This window comes from Pristiophorus japonicus, chromosome 1 (genome assembly GCF_044704955.1).
Source record: "Pristiophorus japonicus isolate sPriJap1 chromosome 1, sPriJap1.hap1, whole genome shotgun sequence".
Taxonomy (NCBI): Eukaryota; Metazoa; Chordata; class Chondrichthyes; family Pristiophoridae; genus Pristiophorus; species Pristiophorus japonicus.
Window position 1 is genome coordinate 85165205 of NC_091977.1, and position 14930 is coordinate 85180134.

Below are 14930 nucleotides of genomic sequence, written 5' to 3' on the forward strand. Positions count from 1 at the left end.
ATCCTAACTGAATAAAGACCAACAGATTATAGCCCCTTGACTCCCTGGAACAGGGCACCAAGGATGTGTGCCATAAAAGAGCATGGAGGCATTCGGGAAAGGTAAACTATCAGATCTCCCCTAAGCTCAGTAACATCCAGCTCTTTGCCTTTCCCCCTTCTCATTAAGTCCCACACAGACATGTGCACAACCACAAAAACATCACACATTATTGTGCAATGCAAGCTCTGTTTGAAGATGAATCAGGGAGCCAACATTCCAATGTTTATCTCTTTTCTGTCATTGTAAACTTAGTAGAGCAGCCTGCCAGTGGCTTGGAGAGAGGCAATAATACACAGTATCCTGGATGCCTCTCATTAAAGCACCAACACAGTTACACACATCCCAGAAGCAGCAGAGATGATAATTGTGGATCAGTTGTTGACCGTCACTAACCTGCTTGAATGAGGAAGAGTAGCAGTGGTGGGACACCTGGTAAAGATGACGATGTGATTGTATTTTTGTGTGTGTTTATATACCTGTACATCAGGTCCATGAGCATCTCGGGATCCTTCTGGAACTCCCTCATTTTTACTGTATCAGACAAGATACTGTTAAGGTTACATAGCAGTTCCTCCACCTGGAAAGCAATGAAAAAGACAGGCAGTGCTTTAACTGGAACGGCTAATGTATATCGTCCTGCAGAGGGTCATCAAAACAATTTAATGTTATTTACATAGAATTTCTTTATCACTTTTTTATACAATCTTGGAATCTACTTCTTTGAACAGAATTTTCTCACCAATTTTCTCCTCACCTGAAGCAATTGAGTTGTTGCTAACATATGCTTCCACTGGCATCCCCTAGCACTTTGACTGAGCCACCATTGTTCACACGTGAATTTTTACAATGAATTATAGCAGACTATTCAACACCAAGGGGCATCAGAGGTGAATCCAATTTGGTCCTCACCGGATATCCATAAACAGGCATTTCCAACAAGGCTAATGATCAGCAATAAGAATTCTGATGATTTCCTCCTCTTTACAGTATACGGAGCTTGAGAGGTGGCTGGAGTCATTGTGGTGCATCCACGAGGCTGAGAACTACGGGGATAGCACATTTAGAGAGGTGGTCACCCCACAGCCTAAGAGAGCAAGTGGGTGACCACCAGACAGAAGGAGGCCAGGCAAGTAGTGCAGGAGGCCCCGGAGGGCATCTCACTCTCCAACCGGTATTCTAGCCTGAGTACTGGTGGAAGCGATGGTCCCTCTGAGGTGTGCAGTCAGAGCCAGGTCCATGACACCATGAGTGGCTCAGCTGCACAGGAGGGGAGAGGAAAAATAGTGGAAGAGTAATAGTGGTAAGACATTCAATAGTGAGGGGAGCAGATAGGTGTTTCTGACTCCAGAATGGTATGTTTCCTCCCTGGTGCCAGGGTCAAGGATGTCACCGAACAGCGGCAGGTCATTCTGGGGGGAGAGGGTGAACAGCCACAGGTCGTGATCCATATCGGTAACAATGACATAGGTAGAAAGAGTGATGTGGTCCTGCAGGCAGAATTTAGGGAGCTAGATGGACTTCAAAGGTATTAATCTCCGGATTACTCCTGGTGCTATGTGCTGGTGAGTACAGAAATAGGAGGATACAGCAGATGACTGAGTGGCTGGAAAGTTGGTGCAGGAGGGAGGGCTTTACATTCCTGAGGCATTGAGACCATTTCTGGGAGACCTGTACAAGCCGGAGGGGCTGCACCTCAACAACGCTGGGACCAATATCCTCGCTGGGGTGGGGGGGTTTGCTAGTGCTGTTGGGGAGGGTTTCAACTAGCTTTGTAGGGGGATGGGAACCTGAGAATAGAGTCAGTAGGGAAGGAAGAAAAACTGGAATTGGAAAACAAAAATATAGAAAGTAAATTAGAAAGACAGAGGAAACAAAAGCTAGATAGTAGACAACAAGGAGATTTGCCTGTACTAAATGGTATATACTTCAATGCAAGTACTATAGTGAATAAGGCAGATGAGCTGAGAGCACAGGTAGACACTTGGGAGTATTATATTATAGCTATTACATTGACATGGTTAAAAGAGGGGCAGGTGTGGCAGCTCAACATTCCTGGTTACAGGATTTTCAGACGGGATAGAGAGGGAATAAAAAGGGAAAGGGGGTCGAGGCATTGATTAAAGAAACTATTACAGTTGTTAGTACGGTATGTTAGAGGGATCATCAAACGAGGCTATGTGTGTTGAACTGAAAAACAAAAAAGGGCGATCACACTGCTGGGAATGTACTATAGACCTCCAAACAGTAAGAGGGAGATAGAAGAGCAAATATGTAGGCAAATTTCTGAGAAGTGCAAAAACTATAGGGCAATAATTGTAGTGGATTTCAAATATCCTAATATTAATTGGGATAATATTAGTGTGAAGGTTATAGTGGGTGTGGAATTCCTAAAATGCATTCAGGAGAACTTTTTTAGCCAGTGTGTAGCAAGCCCAACATAGAAGGGGGCGATCTGGATTTAGTTTTAGGGAAAGAAGCTGGGCAGGTGGAAGGGGTATCAGTGGAAGAGTATTTAGGTGCTAGTGACCATAATTCAGTTAGATTTAAGGTAGTTATGGAAAAGGACAAGGATAGACCAGGAATAAACATTCTAAATTGGGGAAAAGCCAACTTTGCTAAACTGAGAGGTGATTTAGCCATATTGTACTGGAAACAGCTACTGAAGGTAAATCAGTATCAGAGCAGTGGGAGTCATTCAAGGAGGAGATCCGGAGGGTTCAGACCAAACATATGCCCTTAAATAAAAAGGGTGGGACTAACAAATCTAGAGCCCCCTGGATGTCTAGGGACATACAGGGTAGGAAGAGAAAAAAAGGGAGACTTATGACAGATACAGATGGGCTAAATCCTGCAGAATCTCTGGAGGAGTATAGAAAGTGCAGGGGTGAAATTAAAAAGGATATTCGGAAAGCAAAGAGCATGAAAACTTCTTGGCAAGTAATTGACACGTGGTCAGGGACAGGAGGGTGTGACTGAGTGAAGCAGGTAAGGGGATCCTGGAGGTAGTATTGCAGGAGCCTCAGTCCCTGCACTTGTCCAATAGATTTGAGGTTCTTGCAACCCTTGTGGACAAGTGTGCAGACTGCGGGGTGGATGAACAGATTGACCAAGGCACCGTGGTGCAGAAAGCCATTCAAGTGGGGGGAGTAAAGAGGCAGGTGGTTGTAGTAGGGGATAGATAGGGTTCGCTGCAGCTGAGAGCGTGCGTCCCGAATGCTGTGTTGCCTACCCGGTGCCAGGGTAAAGGACATCTCCTCCGGGCTGGACAAGAACCTGGAGTTGGAGGATCCAGTTGTCATGGTACACATAGGTACCAATGACATAGGTAGGACTAAGAAAGAGGTTCTGCTGGGAGAGTTTGAACAGCTAGGGACTAAATTGAAAAGCAAAACCACAAAGGTAATAATCTCTGCATTATTACCTGAGCCACGAGCAAATTGGCATAGGGTCAATAGAATCAGGGAGATGAATGCGTGGCTCAGAGGTTGGTGTGGGAGAAGTGGGTTTCGATTCATGGAGTACCGGCAATAGTGCTTGGGAAAGAGAGAGCTGTTCCATGGGGACGGACTATACCTGAACTATGCTGGGACCAGAGTTCTAGCGAACCGAATAACTAGGGAGGTAGACAGGGCTTTACACTAAGTAATGGGTGGGGGGGAAGAATGGTTGCAGTGGAGAGAAATCTAGAATGCTAAAGAGAAAAGGAAAGGAAGCAATGCAGGAAAGTGATTGTGATAAGGATAACCAGATTATGTCAGGAAGGGACAGAGTATACAAACAAAAGAGGGCACGAACAAATAGCGTCTAGTTAAGAAAAAACAGGGCTATAGTATAAAATAATGTCAAGATGTCTAATAATGTTAAAAAGACAGATCTAAAAGCATTGTATCTGAATGCACGAAGCATCTGTAATAAAGTAGACGAATTAACAGCGCAAATAGATGTAAACGGATACGATATAGTTGCAATTACGAAGACATGGTTGCAGGATGACTAGGGTTGGGAACTGAATATCCAAGGATATTCGATATTTAGGAAGGTCAGGCAAAAAGGAAAAGTGGGTGGTGTGGCGTTGTTCGTAAAGGATGAAATCGGAGCAATAGTGAGAAAGCTCAGAAAATCAAGATGTAGAATCAGTCTGGGTGGAGCTAAGGAGCACCATTGGTGGGAGTTGTTTATAGGCCTCCAAACAGTAGTGGTAAATTAGGGGACAGCATCAAACAGGAAATTAGAGATGTATGTAACAAGGGTATGACAGTAATCATAAGTGACTTTAATCTACATATAGACTGGCCAAACCAAATTAGTAATAATACTGTGGAAGACGAATTCGTGGAGTGTGTATGAGATGGTTTTTTAGACCAGTATGTTGAGGAGCCTACCAGGGAACAGGCTATCTTAGATTGGGTATTGGGTAATGAAAAGGGGTTAATTAACAGTCTTGTTGTGCAGGGTCCTTTAGGGAAGAGTGACCATAACATGATTGAATTCTTTATTAAGATGGAAAGTGAAGTAGTCCAATCCGAAACTAGGGTCCTAAATCTAAACAAAGGAAACTACGAAGGTATGAGGAATGCATTGGCTATGATAGATTGGGAAGATTCATTAAAAGGGATGACGGTGGATAGGCAATGGCTAATATTTAAGGAATGAATGCATGAATTGCAACAGTTATACATTCCTTTCTGGCATAAAAACACAAAAGGAAAAGTGGCCCAACCATGGCTAACAAAAGAAATTAAGGATAGTAGGACTTATACAAATTTGCCAGAAAAAGTAGCAAGCCTGAGGATTTGGAGAAGTTTAGAATTCAGCAAAAAAGAACCAAGAGATTGATTAAGAGGGGAAAGATAGAGTATGAGAGTAAACTTGCAAGGAATATAAAAACCGACTGCAAAAGTTTCTACAAGTATGTAAAAAGAAAAAGATTAGTGAAGACAAATGTAGGTCCTTTACAGACAGAAACTGGAGAATTTATAATGGGGATCAAGGAAATGGCAGAACAATTAAATAAGTACTTCGGTCTGTCTTCACGGAAGAGGACACAAATAACGTCCCAGAAATGTTAGGTAACCAAGGGTCTAGTGAGCAAGAGGAATTAAAGGAAATGATTATTAGTAAGAAAATAGTGCTGGAGAAACTAATGGGACTGAAGGTCAATAAATCCCCAAGGCCTGATGATCTGCATCCCAGAGTACTAAAAGACCTAGCCATGGAAATAGTAGATGCATTGGTTGTCATCTTCCAAAATTCTATAGATCATGGAACAGTTCCTGCAGATTGGAGCATGGCAAATGTAACCCCACTATTTAAAAAAGAAGGGAGAGAGAAAACAGCAAACTACAGACCGGTTAGCCTAACATCAGTAGTAGGGAAAATGCTAGAGTCTATTATAAAGGATGTGATAATGGCACACTTAGATAATATTAACGGGATTAGACAAAGTCAACATAGATTTATGAAAGGAAAATCATGTTTGACAAACCTACTGGAGTTTTTTGAGGATGTAACTGATAGAATAGATAAGGGAGAACCAGTGGATGTAGTGTATTTGGATTTTCAGAAGGCCTTTGATAAAGTCTCACATAAGAGGTTAGAGTGCAAAATTAAAGCACATGGATTGGGGATAATGTATTGGCATGGATTGAAAATTGGTTAACTGACAGGAAACAGAGAGTAGGAATAAACAAGTCTTTTTCAGGTTGGCGCGCAGTGACTAGTGGGGTACCATAGGGATCAGTGCTTGGGCCCCAGCTATTCACAATATATATATATATAAATGATTTGGATGAGGGAACCAAATGTTATATTTCCAAGTTTGCTGACGACATAAAACTAGATGGGATTGTGAGTTGTGAGGAGGATGCAAAGACACTGCAAGGTGATTTAGATAGGTTGAGTGAATGGGCAAACACATGGCAGATGCAGTATAACGTGGATAAATGTGAAGTTATCCACTTTGGTAGGAAAAACATAAAGACAAAGTATTATTTAAATGGTGATAGCTTGGGAAATGTCAATGTACAAAAGGACTTGGGTGTCCTTATACACCAGCCATTGAAAGCAAACCTGCAGGTGGAGCAAGCAGTTAGGAAGGCAAATGATATGTTGGCCTTCATTGCAAGAGGATTTGAGTACAGGAGCAAGGATGTCTTACTGCAGTTATACAGGGCCTTGGTGAGATCACACCTGGAGTATTGTGTGCAGTTTTGGTCTCCTTACCCAAGAAAGGATATACTTGCCATAGGTTCTCCAGACTGATTCCTGGGATGGCAGGACTGTCATATGAGGAGCGATTGGGTCGACTAGGCCTGTATTCACTAGAGTTTAGAAGAATGAGAGGGGATCTCATTGAAACGTATACAATTCTGACTGAATTGGACAGACTGGATGCAGGGAGGATGTTTCCCCTGGCTGGGGAGTCTAGAACAAGGGGTCACAGTCTCAGGAAATTTAGGATCGAGATGAGGAGAAATTTTTTCACAGAGAGTGGTGAACATGTGGAATTCTCTACCACAGAAGGCTGTGGAGGCCAAATCACTGAATATATTTAAGAAGGAGAGAGATAGATTTCTAGACACAAAAGGCATCAAGAGGTATGGGGAAAAAGCAGGAATATGGTGTTGAGATAGAGGATCAGCCATGATCATATTGAATGGCCTTGCAGACTCGAAGGGCCGAATGACCTACTACTGCTCCTATTTTCTATGTTTCTATGTAAAATCAAGGAAAACCCAAAGATGTTTTATAAATATATTAAGAGCAAGAGGATAACTAAAGAAAAGGTAGCACCTATTAGAAACCATGGGCCCAAGTTTCGAGCCATGCCTAGAACGGCGCAGTCCCGACCTGGACGCCCGTTTTTCGCGCCACAAAGTGCGCCTAAAAAAACCTTCCAGATTCTCCAGCTCCCTGTAGGTCCTCTGGCCCTCGGCGCAGCGCAGCACGAGCTATAGGGGGCGGAGCCAGGTCCCTGCACTGAAAACAGTGCCGGGACCTCTGCACATGCGCGCTACAGTGGGCGCGCATGTGCAGTAGCTCCAGGTGCCCAAAACTGTGTGGGAGGGGCCGAAGCATGCAGCCCCTAGCCCTGGCCGAATGGCCTCACTGGGGCTGCGTGAATAAGGCTCCTCCCACGGCCAGCTCCTGCTTCCTCCCGACCCGACCCGACTCCCGCTTCCCGCCTCCGGACCGGACCCGACACCGACCCGACTCCCGCTTCCCCGCCCCCCCAGCTCCCGGACCGGACCCGACCCGACTCCCACTTCCCCCCTCCCCCCCCCGCCTCCGGACCGGACCCGACACCGATCCGACTCCCGCTTCCGCCCCGCCGCCCCCCACCCCGGACTGGACCCGACCTGACCTCCCTCCCCCCGACCTGACCTCCCCCTCCCCGACCCGAACCAAACCGACCTCCCTCCCACCACCCCCCCGACCCATGCTCCCCCGACCCAACCCAACGCTACCTACCTGTAAATCTGGTGCTGGGGACGGGCCCTGCCCGAAGTCTGGCCGGGCCCGGCCCGTTCAGCCTCCCCCCCCCCCATCTCCTTCCCCCCCTCCTTTCCCCCCCACTCCTTTCCCCCCCTCATCTCCTTTCCCCCTCCCCCTCCTCCCCCCTCCCCCCCCCTCCTCTCGCTGTCAGAAACTAAGACACTGACAAACAGAGAATGAGAGACACGCACAGACAGAGAGATAGAGACACACTGAAGGGGGGGGGGGAGGGGGCATTCCAGCACGCTGTTGGAGGGCTCCCGGTGCTGCAGTCGGTAAGTAGAAAATGTTTTATTTATTGATTTAAAAAAAAATTATTTCTTATTAATTTTATTTGATTGATTTATTGGTTGATTTATTGATGTTTTTATCATTTATTATTGATGATGGCTCTTTATTTGTAAAACTGAAGTGTTTAATGTTTGTAAACTTCCCTTTAAACTCCCCCCCACCCCCCCATTCCCTACGCCTGATTTGTAACTTACGCCTGATTTTCTAAAGTATAGACAAGGTTTTTTCGAGCGTACAAAAATCTTCACTTACTCCATTCCAAGTTAGTTTGTAGTAAGTTTTCACTGACGAAACTTTGAAAACAGGCGTAAGTGGCCCGACACGCCCCCTTTTGAAAAAAAAATTCTGTTCCAAAGTGAAACTGTTCTAACTGACTCGAACTGGAGCAAACTAAATGGCGAGAATTCCGATTTCTAAGATACTCCGTTCTACACCAGTTGCTCTTAAAAATCAGGAGCAAATCATGTCGAAACTTGGGGCCCATGAGGGTAATCTGTGTGTGGAGGCAGGATGGTTCTTAATACTTTGCATTTGTTTTCACAAAGGAGAGGGGCGATGCAGACACTGCTATCGGGAAGGAGGAGTGTGAAATATTAGCTGAAATAAACAGAGAGAGAGGGGTATTAAGGGCTTTAGAAGCTTTGAAAGTGGATAAGTCCCCATACCCAGATGAAATTTATCCCAGGCTGTTGAGCGAAGCGAAAGAGGAAATAGCAGAGGCTTTGACCATTATTTTCCTATCCTCTCTGGCTTCAGGTATGGTGCCAGTGGAATGGATGACTGCCAATGTGGTACCTTTGTTTAAGAAGGGAGAAAGGGATAGACCGAGTAATTACAGGCCAGTCAGCCTAACCTCAGTGATGGGAAAATTATTCAAAAAAATTCTGAAGGACAGGTTAAATCTTCATTTAGAAAGACACAGATTAATCAAGGACAGTCAGTACAGATTTGTTAAGGGAAGGTCGTGTTTGACTAACGATTGTATTTTTTGAAGAGATAACAAGGAGGGTCGATGAGGGTAGTGCGTTTGATGTAGTGTATATGGATTTTGATAAGGTCCCACTTGGCAGACTGGTCACAAAAGTAAAAGCCCATGGGATCTAATATGTCCTTACTATACAGTACAAATGCACTCGAGGCACATACTTGAGAGAAGGTCACTCTGTGACCAGTAACCGTTATTAGCCAGCACTGAAGTGAAGAAGGTGGGTGGAGTTTCCCCTTTTATACCTGAAAGTCTAGGTTAGGAGTGTCTCCCACAAGTTCACCACCTAGTGGTCAGTGTTCTCACGGTGTACAAATTAGATCAGTTTATACATGGGTTACAATGACAGTTGAATACATGACATCACCTCCCTCTCAAAGTCTTATTGGGATCACAGGTTGAGTCTCTCTAGTGGTTTACGCTCCCTTGTGGAGCGCCTGAGTTGGGGCTCCGGTTGTTGGACGCTGGCCTGAGTGTCTGCTGTTTGCACTGCCTCAGGCCTGTCCAGACTGGGCTCTCCTCCACTTGGTTCCGGTGTTTGGTCACCTGTGGTGGAGTGAAATCTACATCGTGTTCTTCCTCTGCTTCTTCTATGGGGTTGCTGAACCTCCTTTTTGTTTGATCCACGTGTTTGCGGCAGATTTCTCCATTGGTAAGTTTAACTACCAGAATCCTATTCCCCTCTTTAGCAATCACAGTGCCTGCAAGCCATTTGGGCCCTGCAGCGTATTTGAGGACAAAGACAGGGTCATTGACATTAATACATCGCGCCTTCGCATTCCTATCATGGCAGTCACATTGTGACTGGTGCCTGCCCTCAACAATTTCCTTCATGGTGGGGTGTATAAGGGATAACCTGGTTTTGAGCGTCCTTTTCATTAGCAGCTCTGCGGGTGGAACCCCTGTGAGCGAGTGTGGTCGGAATCTATTGGTCAACAGGAGGCATGATAAGTGGCTTTGTTGGGAACCCCCTTGGATTCTGAGCATCCCCTGTTTGATTATCTGCACTGCTCGTTCCGCCTGGCCGTTTGAGGCCGGCTTGAACGGTGCCGGTCTGACATGGTTGATACCATTCCGTGCCATGAAGTCCTGGAATTCAATGCTTGTAAAGCACGGGCCATTGTTGCTGACCAAGACGTCTGGTAGACCATGGGCGGCGAACATTGCCCGTAGACTTTCTACCATGGCAGAGGCTGTGCTTGAATTGAGAATGTCACACTCGATCCATTTGGAGTAGGCGTCTACTACAACCAAAAACATTTTTCCCATGAAAGGACCTGCGTAGTCCACATGGATGCGTGACCATGGCTTGGCGGGCCAGGACCAGGGGCTAAGGAGGGCTTCCCTGGGCGCACTGCCCAGCTGGGCACACGTGTTGTACCTGCGAACACAAAGTTCCAGGTCTGCATCTATCCCTGGCCACTAAACGTGTGACCTGGCAATTGCCTTCATCATGACAATGCCCGGGTACTCATTGTGGAGTTCTCGGATGAACACCTCTCTGTCCATCTGGGGCATGACTACTCGGTTTCCCCATAGTAGGCAATCGGCCTGAATCGAAAGTTCATCCTTGCGCCTGTGATATGGTTTAAATTCCTCAGGGCATGCCCCGTACGTGGCTGCCCAGTCCCCATTCAGGACACATTTCTTGACTAAAGACAGTAGCGGGTCTCTATTTGTCCAGACTTTGATCTGATGGGCTGTCATGGGTGAGCCTTCGCTTTCGAAAGCTTCAACAGCCATGACCATCTCAGCAGCATGCTCGGCAGCCCCCTCGGTGGTGGCTTGTGGGAGCCTGCTGAGTGCATCGGCACAGTTTTCAGTGCCCGGTCTATGCCAAATAGTATAGTCGTAGGCGGTTAACATGAGTGCCCACCTCTGTATGTGGGCCAACGCATTTGCATTTATGACCGTGTTGTCAGCCAAAAGGGACGTTAGGGGTTTGTGATCTGTCACCAGCTCAAATTTCCTGCCAAACAGCATTTTTTTTTTACTGCATATACACATGCAAGTGCTTCCTTTTCTACCATCCCGTAGCCCCTTTCTGCCTGGGAGAGATTTCTGGAGGCATAAGCTACCGGCTGTAACTGACCCTTGGCATTAACATGCTGCAACACACACCTAACTCCATAGGACGACGCATTGCACGTTAAAACAAGTTTCTTACATGGGTGATATAGCGTTCACAGATTGTTGGAGCACAACAAATTGCATGCTCTATCAAAAGCCCTTTCCTGATTGTCCCCCCAGACTCATTAGCGATCTTTGCGTAGGAGCACATGTAGTGCTCAATTTTGGAAGAAAGTTGCCAAAATAGTTCAGGAACCCCAGGAACGAATGCAGCTCCATCGTGTTATGGGGTCTGGGTGCTCTCTGGATTGCTTTCGTTTTGGATGCAGTAGGTCTGATCCCGTCTGCTGTTATCCTCATCCCCAGGAATTCTACCTCTAGAGCTAGGAAGACGCACTTCGCCTTTTTCAGTCGCTGCCCTACCCGGTCCAGTCTGCATAGCACCTCCTCCAGGTTGTGGAGGTGTTCTTCAGTATCGCAACCCGTGATGGGGATGTCGTCTTGAAAAACCACCGTCCTTGGAATCGACTTGAGGAGGCTTTCCATGTTTCGTTGAAAGATCGCGGCGGCCAAGCGAATCCCGAACGGACATCTGTTGTACTCAAACAACCCCTTGTGTGTCGTGATGGTGGTCAGTTTCTTCGACTCACTCACCAGCTCCTGGGTCATGTAAGCTGAGGTCATGTCCAATTTTGAAAAAAGTTTGCCACCAGATAGCGTCGCAAAGAGGTCCTCCGCTCTCGGTAGTGGGTACTGGTCTTGGAGTGACACCCGATTGATGGTGGCCTTGTAATCATCACATATCCTGACTGACCCATCCACCTTGAGCATCGACACAATCGGGCTCACCCAGCCACTGAATTCGACTGGCGAGATGATGCCTTCCCTCAGCAGGCGGTCTAATTTGCCTTCTATCTTTTCCTGCATCACGTACGGCACCGCTCAGGCCTTGTACTATACTGGCCTGGTGTCCGGGTTTATGTGAATCACTACCTTGGTCTCCATGAAAGTGCCAATGCTGGGTTGAAATAGTGAGTCAAATTTGTCCAGGACCTGTGAGCATGATATTTGCTCCACAGAAGAAATTGCATTGACATCGCCCCATTTCCAGTTCATGACAGCAAGCCAACTCCTCCCTAGCAGTGCGGGACCGTCCCCCGGGACATTCCAGAGTGGCAACCTGTTCTCCGAATCTTTGTGGGTCACAACTACCGTGGCGCTGCCTAGCACCGGAATGATCTTCTTTGTATATGTCCGTAGCTGTGCGTCAATCGGCACTAATTTTGGCCTCCTGGCCATGGACGCCCACAACTTGTCGAACTGTTTGATACTCATCAGGGACTGGCTGGCCCCCGTGTCTAGCTCCATTGATACTGGGATGCCATTGAGGAGCACTTTCATCATTATCGGTGGCATCCTGGTGTATGAACTGCACATGTGCTCCACATGAACTCGCTAAACTTCAGCTTCCAGCGATTTCCCCCAGTGTCCATTTGGCCTCGTAGGGCTTACATCGGGCCCGTCCTCCTCGTACATCAACCTGGCTGCAGGCTTCCTGCATATACGCGCCAAGTGACCGCTGATGTTGCTGTTTCTGCAGGTATATTGCTGATACCTGCAAGGTCTTTCTGTGTGTTTGCCTCCACACCTTCAACATGAGCCGTTGTTGGAAACAAAAGGTCCATTACCAGTCGATCGTCTATGACTGCCTCTGTAACTGTCGTTAAGCGCACCTTTGACAGGTGTTGATGGCCCCATTACTGGCCGCATTGTCCCTTGCGATGGCGTGAATAGCCGTTTAGCTAGCCATTGTCTCTGTTGAATTCCCCCTTTGTGTTCGACTACATGCTCGGGCATGTCCGATTGCCCCTGTCTGCCTGGAGAACTGTGTGCTGCGTTAACAATGTTGACTCCCTGTCCATTTGCTGCATTTAAACCAAGATTTTTGTCAAACATTATTCTGGTCTCTTCCTCCCCTGAGATAACTGTCTGGGCCATCAAAGCCGCTGCTTCCAAGGTCAAGCCTTTGATCTCAATCAGTTTCCTGAAAACCCCAGCATGCCCGATGCCCTCAATAAAAAAGTCTTGCAGCATCTCCGCTCTGCATGCATCTGGGAACTTACATAGGCTCGCCAGTCACCGGAGGTCTGCCACAAAGTCTGAAACACTTTGTCATTCTCACCACCGGTGCATGTAAAACCAGTGTCTCGCCATGTGCATGCTGCTCGCCGGTTTAAAATGTTCCCCGATCAACTTACTGAGCTCTTCAAAAGTCTTGTCTGCCAGCTTCTCTGGTGCTAGAAGGACCTTCATCAGGGAATACGTCCTGGATCCACAAATCGTCAGGAGATGAGCCCTGCATTTATCGGCCGAATCCTGTCTCAGCCATTCCTTAGTGACGAAACTTTGCTGTAGTCTCAATAAAATCGTCCCAATCATCACCAACACAGTACCTCTCATCTGTGCTGCTAGTGGCCATGTTCGCGTGGTTTAAATCACAGTTTCTCGTCGCCAATATGTCCTTACTATACAGTACAAATGCACATGAGGCCCATACTTGAGAGAAGGTCACTCTGTGACCAGTAACCTTTATTAGCCAGCACTGAAGTGAAGAAGGTGGGTGGAGCTTCCAGGTTAGGAGTGTCTCCCACAAGTTCACCACCTCGTGGTCAGTGTTCTCACGGAGTACAACTTAGGTCAGTTTATACATGGGTTACAATGACAGTTGAATACATGATAGGATTCAGGGCAAATTGACAAGTTGGATCCAAAATTGGCTCGAAGGCAGGATGCAAAGGGTAATGGTTGCTGGGTGTTTTTGTGACTGGAAGGCTGTTTCCAGTGGGGTTCCACAGGACTCAGTACTAGATCCCTTGCTTTTTGTGGTATACATCAATGATCTAGACTTGAATATATGATTAAGAAGTTTGCAGATGATACTAAAATCGGCTGTGTGGTTGAGAATGAAGGAGAAAGCTACAGACTGCAGGAAGATATCAATCAACTGGTCAGGTGGGCAGAACAGTGGCAAATGGAATTTAATCTGAAGAAGTGTGAGGTAATGCATTTGGGTAGGGCTAACAAGGAAAGGGAATACACATTAAATGTTAGGACACTAAGAAATGTTGAGGAACAAAGGGACCTTGGAGTGCATATCCACGGATCCCTGAAGGTAGCAGGCCAGGTAAATAAGGTGGTTAAGAAGGCATACGGAATGCTTGCCTTTATTAGCCGAGGCATAGAATATAAGCGCAGGGGGGGTTATGCTTGCACTGTATAAAACACTAGTTAGGCCACAGCTAGAGTACTGCGTGCAGTTCTGGTCATCGCATTACAGGAAGGATGTGATTGCACTGGAGAGGGTAATGAGGAGAATTACGAGGATGTTGCTGGGAGTAGAGAATCTTAGCTATGAGGACAGATTGGATAGGCTGGGTTTGTTTTCCTTGGAACAGAGGAGGCTAAGGAGAGACCTCATTGAGCTGTATAAAATTATGAGCAGCCTAGATATAGTGGATATAAAGGGCCTATTTCCCTTAGCAGAGTGTTCAACAACCAGGGGGCATAAACTTAAAGTAATTGGTTGAAGGTTTAGAGGGGATTTGAGGGGAAATTTCTTCACCCAGAGGGTTGTGAAGGTCTGGAACGCACTGCTTGAAAGGGTGGTAGAGGCAGAAAACCTCACTACATTTAAAAAGTACTTGGATGTGCACTTGAAGTGCTGTAATTGCAGGGCTACAGACCTGAGCTGGAAAGTGGGATTAGACTGGATAGCCTCTTGTTGGCCAGCGCAGACATGATGGGCTGAAATGGCCTCCTTCCGTGCTGTAAATTTCTATGATTCTATGATTAACTTGGGGCACTGATATCAATCCCTGACTGTGAGCAACTCAGCGCAGACTAGGAATCGCACTGAGTTACTTCCTGGTGTGTATGGCGCACGTACTTACTGCATAAATTTGCTGATTATTGGTCAAATATTGATAGGGAACAGCGGGTTTAATCCCCTTCCCTGCCATCAGTGAAACCATATTGGAGCTCCAACTGT

The 14930-nt window shown here is 46.5% G+C and overlaps 1 protein-coding gene across 7 annotated transcripts in view; it reads right to left on the reverse strand.

Moving 5' to 3' along the window:
• dock8 (dedicator of cytokinesis 8) overlaps positions 1–14930 on the reverse strand; it is a 464486-nt gene that overhangs the window by 35860 nt on the left and 413696 nt on the right. For all 7 annotated transcript variants that reach the window (XM_070881523.1, XM_070881482.1, XM_070881473.1 and 4 more), the window contains one exon: positions 519–619. In XM_070881523.1, coding sequence (XP_070737624.1) covers positions 519–619 — 101 coding nt within the window. The remainder of the gene's footprint in view (positions 1–518; positions 620–14930) is intronic.